The sequence below is a fragment of the Chinchilla lanigera genome, unplaced genomic scaffold (genome assembly GCF_000276665.1).
Source record: "Chinchilla lanigera isolate Chin_1 unplaced genomic scaffold, ChiLan1.0 scaffold00080, whole genome shotgun sequence".
In the NCBI taxonomy this organism is placed as follows: Eukaryota; Metazoa; Chordata; class Mammalia; order Rodentia; family Chinchillidae; genus Chinchilla; species Chinchilla lanigera.
Genome location: NW_004955481.1, coordinates 10,050,334 through 10,066,663, shown reverse-complemented (window position 1 = coordinate 10,066,663; position 16,330 = coordinate 10,050,334). Strand labels below are relative to the sequence as shown.

At 41.2% G+C, this 16,330-nt stretch overlaps 2 protein-coding genes and 1 long non-coding RNA gene across 5 annotated transcripts in view; 1 reads left to right on the top strand and 2 right to left on the bottom strand.

Moving 5' to 3' along the window:
• The window catches only part of Ap2b1 (adaptor-related protein complex 2, beta 1 subunit), a 114,050-nt gene extending 108,407 nt beyond the window's left edge, over positions 1–5,643 (bottom strand). For 2 of the 3 annotated variants that reach the window (XM_005402876.2, XM_005402881.2), the window contains exon 1: positions 2,289–2,444. The gene's annotated coding sequence lies outside the window, so the exon portion shown is untranslated. Of the gene's footprint in view, positions 1–2,288; positions 2,445–5,556 lie in introns of those variants that run through there. The other variant, XM_005402877.2, reaches the window with a different exon arrangement.
• Positions 5,644–6,171: 528 nt separating this feature from the next.
• Pex12 (peroxisomal biogenesis factor 12) lies at positions 6,172–9,170 on the top strand. Its single transcript, XM_013503459.1, has 3 exons — positions 6,172–6,327; positions 6,617–7,164; positions 7,922–9,170. The coding sequence occupies exons 1-3, from the start codon at positions 6,202–6,204 to the stop codon at positions 8,319–8,321; spliced, it is 1,074 nt and encodes a 357-aa protein (XP_013358913.1). The 5' UTR covers positions 6,172–6,201; the 3' UTR covers positions 8,322–9,170.
• Positions 9,171–9,800: 630 nt separating this feature from the next.
• Positions 9,801–13,301, bottom strand: LOC102016160. Its single transcript, XR_263806.2, has 2 exons — positions 12,847–13,301; positions 9,801–9,913 (listed from the first exon to the last, which is right to left on the bottom strand). It is a non-coding gene; the product is annotated as an uncharacterized LOC102016160 (long non-coding RNA).
• Between the last annotated feature and the right edge of the window lie 3,029 nt (positions 13,302–16,330).

Genomic DNA, 16,330 nt, shown 5'->3' with positions numbered 1-16,330 from the left:
AGATGGAGTTGAAGAAAAAATTAAGTATTTCCTGAAATCTATCAGAAATCAAAGTGGAGGGTGAGAGCGATTGCTCCTCAAAAGGGCCCAGAATAAGCAAAGCTATGATGAAATTTGAACTCACACTACCTTTCTACAAGATCAAACCTGACAAATCACTGGTTTTTCTGAGAACTTATGGTACGGCCTAGGGACCTTGTTAAACAACAAAGTTGCCACAGTCCAAGCACATAATCACTTTTTCTGCTCCTAGCCCAGAGTGTGATGTCACTGCATTTTACAAAAGGCCTCCTTGCACAAGTTATAGATCTAGATTTAACATAACCTAGTTTCTTCCAAATATAGGTTGTGAAAAGCCTTCCTCCCTTTCCACTCCTCCCTCCCTCCAGTTCCCCAAAAGAGATGCTCAGCAGCAAAGTAAGACTAAATAGCGTGGGTAGAAATAAGATCAGAAAAAAAATTAATAAGATCCTAATTTCAAATGGCTCTCTGGGAAGCAGAAGCTAAATTAGAGGTGCTTAAGGCCATTACACTCTGGTTTTACACAGTTCAGTACTCACGATGAAAAACTAGCCAAAGTTAAGAAAATATACAACAGAAAAAAAAATTATTAAGCAAAAAGATTATTCCAGCAACCTTTTATTACAAGGATTGGAGGTGTTAACTTCATTTGAAATCAAATATTCAAGAATAACACAAAAACAGCAGCCTCTTCAGGTATCATTTAGCTCATTATAAATTATGAAACACTTCAAAGCTAAAATCACCTGAAATTTGTTTAATATGACAGACTACAAAGTAATGTGCTAATATAGTACTGTACTATACAAAAAGAAAGTAGCTCAAACGTTTCTGTCCAATTGTTATGAATACCAATATATTCTGGAAAACTTAAACCTGGAAGGAAAGAACAGCCCATGTCGTGAATTCCTATTTCTTGCTCAGCTTGGTTCAAACTCACGTCTAAAACGCTGATCTTTTATAGAAGGATAAAAGAAGAGAACTTCCTTGAGTTTCTTCAACTTAGTCAAAATGTTAGTTTTATATTAACCTTACCCAGCTTTCAGGGAGGCTGTCTGTAGGATACACTATCTTTTCTATTTCCTAAGGAGCTTTAACTGTTAGGATACCTGCGAAGAGTTCTCACCTTACCAGCAAGCTTAGTCATCCTTGGAATGTGTTACACATTTTCTTGTACACCTGCAGCTCCTTCATCGGCTGCTTTCCATTATTACTTTGGAAATGTACCCTTGGGCTAAGCAATAGAACTACTGTATACAAGGATGGTAATTAATAATTTAAATCGTTCCTCACTGAGACCACCTTCTGAGTCATCCTGCCTTTCTAAGCTTATTGTGTTTTCATTACTTTTTTTTTAAACCACAAGGTTATAATAGCAGCTAAAAAAAAAAAACAACAACAACCAAAAAAACCCTTCTCTTTGGAAAGTCAAAAGTTCATGAAGCACCCACACCACATTCACATAATGATTAGCAGCCAAGTGAGTTCAATAAAAGCCTACTCCCAAATAGAGGACTGCTCTGAAAACCCACCAACACAAAATCTTCGAATGCAAAGAATACGGAAATAACAGGAAATTCCAGTTTCTTTACTTTTGGCGTAATCTACAGCCCTTCCCAAACCAGGCTTTTCCTGCTAAACCCAGGGTGGGGGGAAAAAAAAAGGGAAGAAGAAGAAGAAATCTAGGCTACGATTTACTCCCACTGGCTTCCCTCTCTCACTCGGGATCAATTCTGTAGGTTCCTCTCCTTTTTCTTCTCCAGGGGGTCAAGACTCTAGGAATACATTCGCCCGTTACCAGGTAGGAGAGAGGTCTGTAACCTTAAGATACAGGAGGCAGGCGAGGTTTCAACGGAGAAACCGCTGGGGAGATCCCTTTCCTCTTGGACACGTCCCAGGCTCTCAATGAACGCCCCGAGCGGGAAGGACGACCGTTCCTCCGGGGCCGCCAGCGTCTCCCGGCCACACCCCTGGCCTCGGCCCTTCAAGCCCCAAGACCTCGTGTTTTCCCTTCGAAGCCCCCAACTACCTGCTGCCACACCCGGGCAGATTCTCCTCCCACCACAGCTTCACAGCGGTGGAGACCCTCTCTTCCACCCTTTTCCTCACAACGGTCACACCCGACGGCTCCCTCCATCCTCAACGGTCACGCTCCTAGGATTTCCTTTCCTCTCCAGGGTTTCCCACCGAACCTGGGGTTTCCCCTTCTCGTCGTCCCCCACCCCCCAAATTAGGGACACACCCAAAACCAGCAGCCTTGAACTCACCGGAGGCAAGGGCTGGGAGTGGCGGTGGCAACCAGACAGCACAGCCTGGGTGGTGTTGTAATGGTTTCCTGCCCGTCACGACTCTTTCTCTAGGTCTAAGCCACTGCGCAAAACCCAATTTTGCCAGGGACAAAGATGGTGGGCCGGAAACTTTGACATCAAAGTACCTCGCCGCGTGACGTCATCCTGGTGCGCGGGAGACTTAGAAGGTTAGGCGTCTCTATCGCCTTGGAGACGCAAATATTCTGCTAGATTAGGGTAAAGCCTGGAGGCTGGGGCTTCCAAGATGGTCAGTGGCCATCCCACTCGGTATATTAAACGAACTGATATTCTCTGGATTTATTTCTCGCATAAGGATTTTTCTTAAACACACAGAGGCGTGAAACAACCTGTCCTTTTACTTGAAAGCAAACTAACCTCGGCTCATTTTTCTGGTTCAGGAGCTGACAGTGGAGGCAGAGCTCCGGACTACTCATGGACAGTGGGCAAAGATTGAGAAGCCATCTGATCTGTGTTCGAATTCTTCCCCTGAATGTGACTGGGGAAATGTTTAACATCTAAACTACAGTCTTTTTATGTTGTTGAAACTTAAATGATATAGTGGGTAAAACAGCATGCAATCTGCTTGCACAAAAGATTCTTTCTGAAACTAAAATCTGAAACCCAGTATCTGTGAGAGGATAACAAGGATAATGAGGGTAAGTGAAACTAGCTTTCCCTAAAGTTTATTTGAAGGTGTGAGGGAGGGTAGAGAGCAAGGGATGGTTTGTTGGCTTTTCCCTGATGTTGTATGATCCTCCTGCCTTATCCTCCCAAGTACCTGGTATTACAGGCATGCACCCAGCTAAGGATGGGATTTTTGATGAGATACTTATTTGTTGATTGTGATAATGGACATTTTTTGGACTGCCTTTTTCTCATATAACTTCAGTTTACTTTTGGAGTATCCTCAAGGGACTATTAATCAAGGCACTTTACCCCTCCTCTAGCTAAGAGTAAAATAAAGTGGAAAGGGAATCTGAACCAAAACTGGTCGGTTGGAATTTGAATCACAAGCACAGTGACAAATATAAAATGATTGAAACTCATTCACTGTGACAACATTGCCTGCATGAGACTAATTCCTGCTATAGAAATCCAGTAGGATTGCGTAGTTCCTATTCTTTCAGGAAAGGCTTATTTTTTGAGCCACTCCATACACTTTCTTTTTTTTTTTTTTTGTGGTACAAGGAATCAAACTCAGGACCTAGTGCTTGTGCCACTGAGCTATATCCCCAGCCTTCCATACACTTTTAGTAAATTCTTTTTTTTATTTTAAATTAGCCTGTTTGTTTCTGTTGCTTTCAACTAAAGAACTCTGGTCAACACAACTGTTTAATTTCCCACTTGTTTTTAAAATTTTATTTAATTAATTAATTAGTCTTTTTGAGACAGGGTCTCACTATGCAGTTCAGGCTGGCCTCGAACTTGAAACGATCCTCCTGCCTCAGCCTCCCGAGTGCTGGGAATACTTACAGGCCTATGTAACCACGCCCAGCTTCCCATGTCCAGTTTCCCACTTGTTATTTCTACACTTTGTATTTTTGCTGTTCATTTAAGTTTATATATACTGTAGTAGTTATAAATGGCTTGGGGACCAGCCATTTTATAAAGACACATTAGCTGTAAGAATATTTCTCTGAGGGAAAAGGAAAAATTGTGTGTATGTGTATATATATATATAGATATATATATATATACACACACACGATAATTAAGATAGTGTTACTACTAATTGCTATTAGTTCATTGAAAAGAAAGGCTCATGCCTGTACTGTTTGATCAATTTTTCATGCCTATATCTTGTAATATGAGCAATTACTTTGAAGATAATATGCAATGTACTAACCATTGTTACTCTCCTACAATCTTGTTTTGAAATTCTGTATGATTTTTTTTTTTTCTTTAAAAAAGGAGTATTTCTTGGGCTGGGTGTGATGTCATAGGCCTGTAATCCCAGCACTCAGGAGGCTGAGGCAGGAGGATTGCTGTAAATTTGAGGCCAGCCTGGGCTACATAGTGAGTTCATAGCCACCCTGAACTACACACCAAGACTCTGTCTCAAAAAAAAAAAAAAAAAAAAATTCTCTGGCAGGTATTTCATTAAGAGTAAAAAACATTTTGGAGTTATAATCAAGGGGAACTTTTAAGGTAGAAAAAAAAAAAACCCAGACTTTTAAAAAAAAAGGGTCTTTTTTTAAAAGGTGCTATCGTTATTTTATTTTAGTTTTTTGACAGAAGGTCTCGCTACGTAGTTCAGGCTGGTTTTGAACTAACTATGTAGCCTAGACTGGCCTCAAACATGTAGGGATCCTCCTGCCTCAGCCTCCCAAGTACTGGGGCTACAGGCCTGCACCACGACCCTCCATCAGACTTTGTTTTTTGAGGGTTCTCATTATACAAACCAATTGCCTACTTTTACATGTAAAATCCTGTAGAGCAGTGAATACCTTCTATTTCTCAATATTTAGCCGAGACGTGAGAAGGAAATTATGAGAAGCTGACTTCTTATCCAAATCCAATAAGTCCATATCAGTAACTCAAAAGAGATAAAGTTGAATACCAATTGTATTTTGCAAACTGTATGGTAGGTTATGTTACTTTTGGTATACAAACTGTTAACCTTCCCCAGTTCACGCTTGATTCATCAGGTCCCACCACTTTAGCACTATATTCACATCGCTTATGTGATACATCCTACTAGGAATGAGGGCAGGAATAATTTTCATTTCATACAGCAAGTGCCTAAAACTGTAACTGGATGTAACACATGAAAGACAGTTAATCTACCAGCTTGGATAAAAATTAACCGTCCCAAGTGAAGAACAAGCAGAACTTTTCTCACCCTATGTATTAAATTTTCTTCATAATTGGCTACAATAAAACTAAAGCTTCTATTTCCTGCGCTGTCGCTTGAAGTCCTTTCCGGAAGGCGGCAGAAGGTAAAGTGAGCAACACCTATGCTGCAGGTGTACAGACGGCGACTTTCCAGTTTCCAGTCCTTTCCTTCCTTCCTCCCTCTGTCCGCCCCGAGATCGGTCGCCCGCAAGAATACAGGTCTCAGCTGGGCCAGGGCTCCGGCTCCCGGCGCCAGTCCGGAGCAGAGAGACCTCAGTAGGTAGAAGATCAGAGACTTTATACCTAAGGCACCATGCACAGTTAGCCAGGAAGAAAACAAAACAGCTGAGAATTCACAAGCAAAACTCATACGCAAACCCCCACAATTCACCTCTTTAAATTCAGAGGGGCGGAAGCGGAAGTCCCTAGAAGATCATAGAGTTCGCTAGTTCCGGTTTCACGGCCGTGTGAGCCTCTCTTCCGCCCGCCCTCCACGAGATTCCTGCAGCGTGTAGTTCCGGGTGTGGATTCTGTCATAAAGACGAGACCTCCCATGAAGGGTGGCGTCGTGGGCCCTTCGCGTCTCGCGCAGGGTCAGGGAGCAAGGACAAGCGCGGGCAGGGATGCTTTATAGCCAACGGCTGGAGGCAGTTTTCGTGTCCCGGGCCGGCTGTGATATCTCCGATCCCTGAGAGCCGGCTGGCTTTTCAGCCATCACAAAAGAGGGTGGCAGTTTCTCAGCTGCAGAAGATACCGCCCCCTTAGCCCATACCTGTTAACCAAAGTCACGATCGGCCCTGTGAGGTGCAGCGTTTGACACCTCCCCTCACATAGCACTTCACCCGCGTAGGCGTTAATTTCACTTTGAGACTCCTTCCCTCCACGTCTTTGCCTCAGTTGAATTTCACTTGTAAAATTGAGCGCTTGGAGTTTCAGGTATGCAGAAAGAGCACCGGTAGACACCGCCCCACCCCCACCAGCGCATGCTCACTAGAGAGTTTGTGGGAAAAGTGCAATCTGGAACGCACAGAATATTATGGCTGAGTACGGGGCTCATATCACAACTGCTTCTGTGGCGGATGACCAGCCATCCATCTTTGAGGTGGTTGCACAAGACAGTTTAATGACAGCAGTGAGACCTGCTCTTCAGCATGTGGTCAAGGTAAGATATTGTCTGAAGGGTTTCAGGGACGGGGTTAAAATTCAGTTAAGTTTTGCTTATTTGGCAGTCTAGGGTTGGAAATAACCAATTTGCATATAGTTTATATCCCACGGCCTAATGGGTATTTAGTCTCTAGAGACTTGTGGTGAGTACTAAGCACTTCGGGGAGGTTTTAGGGAACAAGCCGAAATAACTTCAGCCAAGTGTGTAGAATTTAGGGGAAAAAAGGAAATGTAAATAAACGTATAGTAGATGTGTAAAAGACTGAATTTCATTTATTTTGCTTTAGGTTCTTGCAGAATCAAATCCTGCCCACTGGGGCTTCCTTTGGAGGTGGTTTGATGAAATCTTTACTCTGCTAGATCTTCTGCTTCAGCAGCATTATCTGTCTAAAACCAGTGCCTCGTTTTCTGAAAACTTCTATGGTTTAAAGCGGATAGTAATGGGGGACTCTCCCAGGTTCCAGACATTGGCCAGTGCTGGTCTCCCCACAAAGCACCTCTGGAAATCAATTATGTTTCTGGTTCTTCTTCCCTATCTGAAAGTGAAGCTGGAGAAGCTGGTTTCTAGCTTGAGAGAAGAGGATGAATATTCTATTCACCCCCCTTCTTCCCACTGGAAACGATTTTACAGAGCCTTTCTGGCAGCCTACCCGTTTGTTAACATGGCCTGGGAAGGCTGGTTTCTAGTACAGCAACTCCGGTACATTCTAGGAAAAGCTCAGCACCATTCACCTCTACTGAGACTGGCTGGAGTTCGACTAAGTCGGCTGACAGTTCAAGATATACGAGCTCTGGAGCAGAGACCTGAAGCCAGTTTGATGCAACCAGCCAGAAGGTAAGCCTTAACAGTTCCAAAAAAAAAAAAAAACCTTTTAACAAATTCTAAACTCTTATTCCCACTTTATGAAATTTATATTTCTCAGTCCACTTTATTTTGTAAAATCAAAGTTTTTCCTGTGTTCATAAAGAAGTGCCATCTGCTAACCATCATATTCAGTAGTTACATTTTAGTGCACACTTGCTATGTGCCGGGCCCCATTGTTTGCTTTATGTATATTATCTTAAGCTTCATTACAATGCAATGAAGTATGTGCTCCATTTAACAGTTGGGGGAATGAAGCCCTCAAGGCTAAGTACTTTGGCCTATGCTGCCTAGCTATGATGGCTGAGCTGACATTCAAGGCATATAATACAGCTGTAAAGACTGTTCTTTACTATGATGCTGTAGCTACTTTTTACTACTTGTGTTTTCCAACAAGTTCAAATATGTATATACTGCTCAGTACTGCCAAGTTACTTTTTAAGTGATTTTTGTTTCTGGGTGCCCTTCTACAAAAAAAGTATATATACTAATCGAATTCTCTGGTAATGTCTTTATCAAAACAAATTCCTAACCTTACTGAGAATGAAGCTTAGCACCTTTGCATCTAAAATACTATCAGAAAAGACCCATCTAGAATAGATTGAGACAGTGCCACCCTGCTACCTCTTCAATGCCCAATCAGTGATTCTGATGAAAATCAGGTCTGTATTAGTGATTCTAGGATTACACCTAAAGTTTTTCTCTTTGCCTTGTTTTCTTTTCCCAACAGTATTAGTGAGAAGATAAAGTCAGCTCTGAAGAAAAGTGTGGGAGGTGTTGCCATTTCCCTCTCTACTGGCCTTTCTGTGGGTGTATTCTTCCTACAGTTCCTTGACTGGTGGTACTCGTCTGAAAATCAAGAAACGATCAAATCATTGACTGCCCTGCCTACTCCACCACCACCTGTACACCTAGATTACAACTCTGATTCTCCTTTGTTACCCAAAATGAAGACTGTGTGCCCGCTGTGTCGGAAAACCCGGGTGAATGATACTGTTCTCGCCACCTCTGGTTATGTGTTTTGCTATCGTTGTGTGTTTAATTATGTGAGGAGTCACCAAGCTTGTCCCATCACAGGTTACCCAACAGAAGTACAACATCTAATTAAACTATACTCCCCTGAGAACTGAATGAGATTAGCATATTATCTCACAACTTAAATATTGCACTGTAAGGCCACAGGGCTATTTTTTAGCGCAGTACAGAGCACTGCCATCTCTCTGCCCTAATTCATATAGATATTAACTCTGAACAACAATATAGATATCTTTAAAAGGATATACCTATTTGATCCTTACATTTTAGCCTGTTCTCTAGAGCCCTATTTACAGCTGACCATGCTGGTTAAAGTAAGAACATCAAAACTGTAGAGGATGTGAGCACAGAAGGAGGTGGATAAAAAAGAGTAACTAGTACGGAAGCTTTCCTTGTTTTTTTTTCCTTAGGGAATAAACGGTATAGAAGCTTCCAGGAAAACCCCAGCTTACATCTCATAAAATGGTGGTGAGGGGAAGCAGGCCTCCTCTTTAGAAAAGGATTTATTTGCCTATGAGGTTTTATCAGTTCACAATGTGAAACACAGACCTATTCTTTACAGACACTTGAACATGTGACCCACTTGTTCAGTGACATCTGCTGCAGTTTTTCAACATTTGAAGATGAGCCATACATATCTGAGGAAGCTAGTTAAAGGAAAATGGAGGATGTTTAGAGAGGGTAGTCTGAAAATTTTAGTGACACAACAAAGCTAACAAGCAGTGAAGAGATAAGTGAAATACTTACCTAGTTTTAATGAAAGGACCTTTTAATAAGCTCTTTCTGCTTACTCTTAATTGCTTGCTCAAATGGCATGAATTATCCTGGTTGTTACTAAAGTTTCTGTGAAACAAATCTTAAGAGTAGATCACAAAGAACTGTCATGATTATATGGAAACAAATCTTACTTGAGGCATTTAAAATAAATTTCCATACAAATCACCTTTTGAGTTTTTGAGGTATTTTTGTATTGATTAACGTGGAGTTTTTTGTTGTTACTAATCCAATAATGAGAACAAAACTCTGTTCCAGCAAGACTACAATCTTGTGCAAAATACCTAGTATCAAAATACTGCAGCAACACTTAAATTGCCTTTTGTAGCAAAATCTATGCTGCTGGATTAGCAGGTTAGTGAAAACATGGGTTTCAAAAAAAATCAGAAGAGGACAAATGAAAGTAATGTGTATCTTTGCTGAGATACATGTTTTTTCAATACTTGAACTCATTTAACAATTTATTCACTTTCGGTTTTTTTAGAAACAGAGTCAGGCTATTAGTTTAGGCTGTCCTTGAACTCACTATGTAGCGCAGGCTGGCCTCGATCTCAGTGTTCCTCCTGCCTCAGCCTCCCGAATGCTGGGATTACAGGCTTGTGCCACCATGCCCAACTTTTCATTTAACAATTTAAAGTACATTCTGAAAGCATGAAGATGATACAGCTAAATACTGAAATGGAATATCCATCCTGTTGATTTCAAAATACTAAAACTATTACATACCATAAAAAAGAGTATAATGGTTATTTTTAAAATTTTTGTAACACCTCAGAGATTTTTACCAAAACAAACACCAGTTAATTGAAACACTTTTAATACAATAATAAGGCACCAGGGAAGTGATTCAGATTCAGGACTTAATGATATAAGTCCTCAATGAAGATTTCGAAGCCAGATATTTCATCTTGACCTAAGAAGAAAAACATGAAAGCATCAGTAATTCAAAAGGATATCAAACACTCTTACACATAATAAAACCGTAATCCAAATACATGTATGTGTGTTCTAATGCCACAACTGGAATCAGCTCAGAGAGAAGATTAAGGGATCATACCCTGGTCAAAGCCAATACTGAAGCAATGGCAATACCAGGTCAAACTATACTTCACTCATCATCGCATCATTGCATTTCACCTCCTTGTATTACCTAAAAGCAGTCGGATGCCCTAGTCCCACATGGAAGAAAACTCAGGCTTACCTATAGGGGAAAAGTGCTTTTTAGGTAAGTTTCAATTATGGGTTTAATAATTACGTTTCACTATGCTTTAGCTAACTGTGCCAAAGAGAACAAGTTTTTGTTTTTGAAACAAAAACAGAGAAGCATTTATCACTTAAAAACAATTTTCTGTTTATATGAGCCTAATTCTCATGATAAAATCTCAGGGATGTTTAGGATTTATAGCTCAGCTTTAAAGCAGAAATTTTAGAAAAGATTTCTTACTAAATTAGTACAGCTTATTTAATATAAAGTTCAATTTGTAGTTCTGATGCCAGTAAAGATAAGAATAGTTACAATGCCTGGCACAACAAATGTGCCCGTAGTCCCAGCTACTTTTGAGGCTGAGGCAGAAGGTTCACATCAACCTAGAAGTTAAGAGGCCAGCCTGAGCATAACATCCTGTATCTAAAACAAAAAATATAGTCACAAATTTTTTTTTATCAGAATCTTCTAATGTAAGAACCCAAGACTCAAGAGAAGCTATGATTTGACAAAGGTCTATAGCAAATTAACAGCAAAGCTACAAAGAAAACTGAGGTCTGATTGCCAGATCTACATATATGTATTTTCCACTACTAGCTTCCAGGTACCTGCCCTTTAATGGAGCAGGCCATGAGCAGTATAAAGCAAGGCAAAGTCTGGATATTTTGCAACCTAGTAATCAATTTCTGAATGAGAAAGCTCAATGCATTTCAATTATTTCAAATGACACCTGGTAGTATACTATTGCTGACATGAAAAAGTAACACATCACAAAGTCATCCTTTCCAATATTCAACATGATACTGTCAATATTTAAATAATTCAGGAGGCACCATATACTTTCCTCCATCATTTATAAATGTCAACAGCCTGATACTCTACATTTTACAACTGACAGCTGTTGGTCTGTGTTCACCATTCAGCAACCAGGCTCCAGAGTGGAAATAACCAGGTTCCTATTATAAAGGAGCTATGCTTGACCACATTAACCCCTTCAGATGAAACAGATCCACATTAGCAATGAGCATAGGCTGAGAGAAATTGTTACTATCTAGGGTCATGAAACGTGAGGACTACTAATCTTGAACCAATGTATACTTGACTTTAGAGCCCATGTTCCTTCCACTTGACCACACTGCTGTCTCAATGGGTGTTCTGCCTTTACTTTCCATCCTATCCAACATAAACACCTTAACCTTATAGAGGTGTGATTATCATTACAAACATTCAAATTGCTCACCGTGGTCCAAGAAATAAAATCTGAATTACTTTCCTTAGCATTCAAGATGTTTCAAAACTGACCCACCCATACAAGACTGCAGCATCAAAAACAAACAAAAATACTGACCTAAACTTATACTTAATATAACCCTAACTACATGTGCTTTACCTTTAAATCCAACCCAGACTATTCCAAAGTCCTCAAACCTGCTCAATTTGACCCTTTACCTTCCATTTAGAAAGTCTTTCTTCCCCTCACTTGAAACCCTTCCTGAACTTCAATCCAACCTCTCTAGTTTGTGACAGCCCCAAAATGCCACCTTTTTCATGAAGCCCTGTCCCATGAATCCAAAAGAAAATTTGTCCTCCGTGTTGTGGTAGCACATTAGTATTTATTTTGTGGAACCTGTTTAATTTTGTTTTAAGATACAAATAGAAATGCTAACATGAAATTCAAGATCTCTGTTCTTGCCATATATGGCAAATACACTTTCCTAGGAGAATGCCTAATTATACTTCTAGAAGTACAAGGGTGATCATAAACTATGGTGAATATTTAAATTAAAAACATATACAGCTGGGTGTGGTGGCACAAGCCTGTAATCCTAGCACTTGGGAGGCTGAGGCAGGAGGATCACTACGGGTTTGAGGCCAGCCTGGACTAAACAGAGAGACCCTGTCTCAAAAAAAAAAAACAAACCAAAATCAAAACCAAAAATTACAGTCAAAGGCATATAGCCAAGGCATATTATTTTGAAAAGGATTACTGACAGCAGGTTTTGATCACCTCCTCATTGATCAAACGTTTATAGCAATTTCTATCCAAAAAATAAAAATAAAAAAATAAAAAATAAATCCCGGTGTGTCCACACCCACCTTATTTATCGGATCTGGCACAGGGCTACTTCTGGCTCTTCTCCAAAGTTAAAATGACCATAAAAGGTAAGCGTTTTGAATGGTTCAGGACAAGGAGGCAGTTTTAGATGTCAAGGCAACTAAAGGCATTCATGAAAGAGGACTTCCAGAACTACTCCAGAAAGTGGAAAGGATGGGATAAGTGTTTGAAGCGAGGGGGACTACTGGCAATGTGTCTTCCGTAATAAAATTTGGGGGAATTAAACATTCGTATTTTTAAAACACACTTCATACTTAAATGTCCCATTTCCTTAAGTGTCCTAACCTCCTCAGTATTCTTTTCCTCTGACTCCCACTGCTTTTTTTCCCCACTACATGTCAACTACTGACCAGTTCGCGTTTCTTTCCATCTCTCTCTTTCTGTCCAATCACAAAGATTTCCTAAACCACCAGGAGTGTTTTACGTGCCTGGTACATAGCTCAATAAATAAGCACTTAATTCAGTTAATGTGCGACACTCCCTCCTAAGCCCTAAATATCAGCACAATTTATTAAAGCCAACTTACCTCCAACATGTCACGTGGGAAGAGACCATACTTTAAGCACCTCCAAGCCCTCATTCCCCATCTCTACCTCAAGGCGCTTTGCACAGATTCCTCAAAGCAAGGCGGGATAGCCAATGCCTTACACAACAGATGCTCAGAATAAAACACAAACTGCGGCCACTTCAGGAAAGACCGAAGCCATACCTTGTGTGAAAACAGAAATAAGGCTGGAGCCAGGGCACAACCCAACCCCCCAATCAGGAAACAGTAACTCGCTTTGTGAATTCCCAAATCTCCTAAGCCCGGGAGAAACAAGAAACGTTATCTTTTCCCATCCTGAAAAAATAACACCCAGACTCCCAAAGCCTCGGATGGGCGCAGACTCGCTTCCGGCTTCCAGAGACCTCTCTCCTTCACCAAGATAACAAGCCCGCATCCCACAGCCCCGCGCAGCGGTAGCCAGACAACCAATCCTGAGGACGCCAGAGGATCACGTGGACGGCAGTAGGGGGCGGGACCTTGCGTAAAGAACGAACGTCAGGGGTGGAGCTGGCGGCACAACCGATGCGCACTTGCGTCACTTCGTTGCGCCGTGGCGTTTAATCTGAGCGTCCTGTGGTTTGTGCTCAGAGAAGTAGATGTTTTTGTGCGTCCTCCCTTCGTACAGTTTTCTGCCCTCAGACCTTGGGTTGACTGTTAGAGTGATTTTGCCCGTGCTTAGTTTCATAACTAGGGAGCGGCCTGTGCAGCGGGGTCGTAGTGTGTGTGTGCGCCCTGTTGATTCGGATTGTGACTCCGCTGGATTAGCTGGTCCGGGATTCCCTTACAGAGCTAGGAGTTGGGGTAGAGTCACAGATGAAGATGGCCCTCCGAATCCAGGAGCATCTTGTTGGTTGGCTGGGCTTTTGGACGCTTCTGGTATCTTTTATTTAGGAAGAGTATTTAAGGGAGTGAAGGCCGAATGCTGGGATTACAGATAGCCAGGCATGGTGGCCCATGCCTGTAAACTCAGTGCTCTGGGATAGAAAGACGTGAAGAAAGGGAAAATGGAGACCTTCTGTATCAGAACCACGCAGGATCTCCCTTGTACAGAACAGAATAGGTTATACAGTGAAGAGGATGTGCGTTTGCATTTGATGTTTCCTCGGCCTGATTTATGCTTTATCTCCTTTTCTCAAACAAGTGTATTCTTTATGACAGGTTCCAAGCTCACTCACCATGTCATTTGGGAACTCCTCTGATTCTCAGGAGTATAGTTAGTGTCACTCCTCAGGTTACCCAGTGCAAACTGTTCATACATTGCCGAGCTACTTTTGTCATTTATAAGATAGGGAAAATAATGCATGCCTTTCGCATTGTTATGAGGATTATATGAGAGAATGAAAGTTGTATATCTGACCCAAGTGAAGCACTCACGAAGTGGCAATTTTTATTTTAGTGGATGGCTCCAGAGCATAGCACCATGTTTGGAACATAGTAATTGTTCAATAATTGATTATTGAATGAATAGCTGACCTTATATACCAGGCGCACAGTTCATGCTCACAAGTTCTGAGTGGAGAAGGCACCATTATTATCACCAATGGATTCTGAGGTTTAGATTGATTTAACCAAAGTCTCATAGCTAGAATATGTCAGAGTTAGGTTTTGACCTCTTTTGGCTCCCTAAAATAGCTGATTGAGTGAAAGAAAGAATGAATGAAAATTTACCAAAGTCAGGTAATGGCATGGCAGAGTAAGGACTGTTGCTCTTGGTCACTGTGCCGTCAAGACATTTCCACTCACCTAGTGGTCAAGAGACTGACCCTTGTCCTTCAGCTGATACTTGATGGTGTGTATGTGGTAAACATGCAAGCTGTGTCATACTAATCACTACTGAGAGATGCTTTGTGAATGAACACATCTTAAATAAACTGGGGGCTCTGGTTCTGGTACTCGTTCTTCAATCGAAAGCATACCCAGATAACTTTCCTAAGACTGAGGAAAAATCACAGTCCACATTACTGATTTCAAACTGCTTTGTATAAGGAACATTTACTTTAGATATATAAGAGCCAAGATGTGAGGTTCTGACAGCCTAACTCTTCATATCTAGGGGACTTGACCAAGGAGCTTTAGAGAAGGAAAAGAAACCCCCTTTGCTCATCTTTTACATTATACTCCTTTCTGCTGGTTTGACCTCTCTTAGTGGAGCTTAGAAGAATGAGAAGAGAACAACAAACTACTTAGTAGTTCTCCTGCCCAACTAATATTCTTCCTATTGACTAGAAGGAACGGGAAGGTACTTAGGGAGAATTCTAATTTTGAACGATCTCAGGCAACCCAGAATTCCAAGCTCAAAAGGTAGTGAAAAGAATAAGAACATTTAAATTATGTTTTAAGCCTGCACTGTTCCACCTATTGACCCTGTACTCTCAGTTTCCCTGTAGAACATAGAGCTACCAGTATGGCCCCTTGCGTCTAGTAATGCATTTCCAGTAAAAGGTGGTCATGTTAATCTTTATAAAAGTAAATAATAGCAGAGAGATTTCTCTCTCTGCTAGTGTGAAAATGAGGCTGAGAATTAAGGTAGATGGTAATATCAAAAGTGAGACTGGATTCAGAAGTGACGTGAATGAAAAAGAGAGATCAGGCTTTGGAAGCTTACTGTGTTATTGGTTTATTATTATATGTTAATGTATCCATTCTGTCACTTATGCTGGAAACTTTTCAGCAAAACATGTGCAAAGGATAATGCCGGCCAAAGCAGAGCTTTGTTGAGGTGGAAGCTTCAAGTTAAAACGATAAAATAAGACTGTCTAGAGACCTATTTAAGAATGTCATGCCATCATAAACAAATTGAAGTACAAACTGGGCTTGGGGGCCCCTAACTGTAATCTTAGCACTCTGGGAGGCTGAGGCAAGAGGACTGTAAATTTCAGCCCACTCTGCATAATTTAGCAAGACCTTGGTCCAAACAATCAAACCCTGAAAAACAAATTGAAGTAGAAACACAGAATTGATCACTGGTTTGCTTTAGAGAGAAAGAGAAGTATATTAGTTTTCTGTAGCTGTCGTAACAAATAACAAATTAGTACAAACTGGTGACTTAAGACAGCAGAAATGTGTGTTTTGTTTTTTGGTACTGGAAATTGAATCTGGAACCCTTACACTGGATACATCCCCAGAACTTTTTGTTTCATATTTTGAGACAGGATCTCACTAAATTGTCCAGGCAGGCCTCAAACTTGCAATCCTCCTACCTCAACCTCCCCAAGTAGCTGGGATTATAGGCCTACCTGACCACACCCAGTATGTATGTATTTATTTATTTAGTGGTACTGGGGATTGAACCCACGGCCTTTGGACTAAGCTACATCCCTGGCTTAGTTTATTTTTTTTCCTTCCCCAGGTCTAAAGCCTGGTGGCGGCATCTGTACATGAGTGTGGCTACTCAGGGCTACTGCTTCCTTATGGCTGTCTCTTCCAGCCCACCCTGTCATGCATACCCCATTCCCATCCTCTT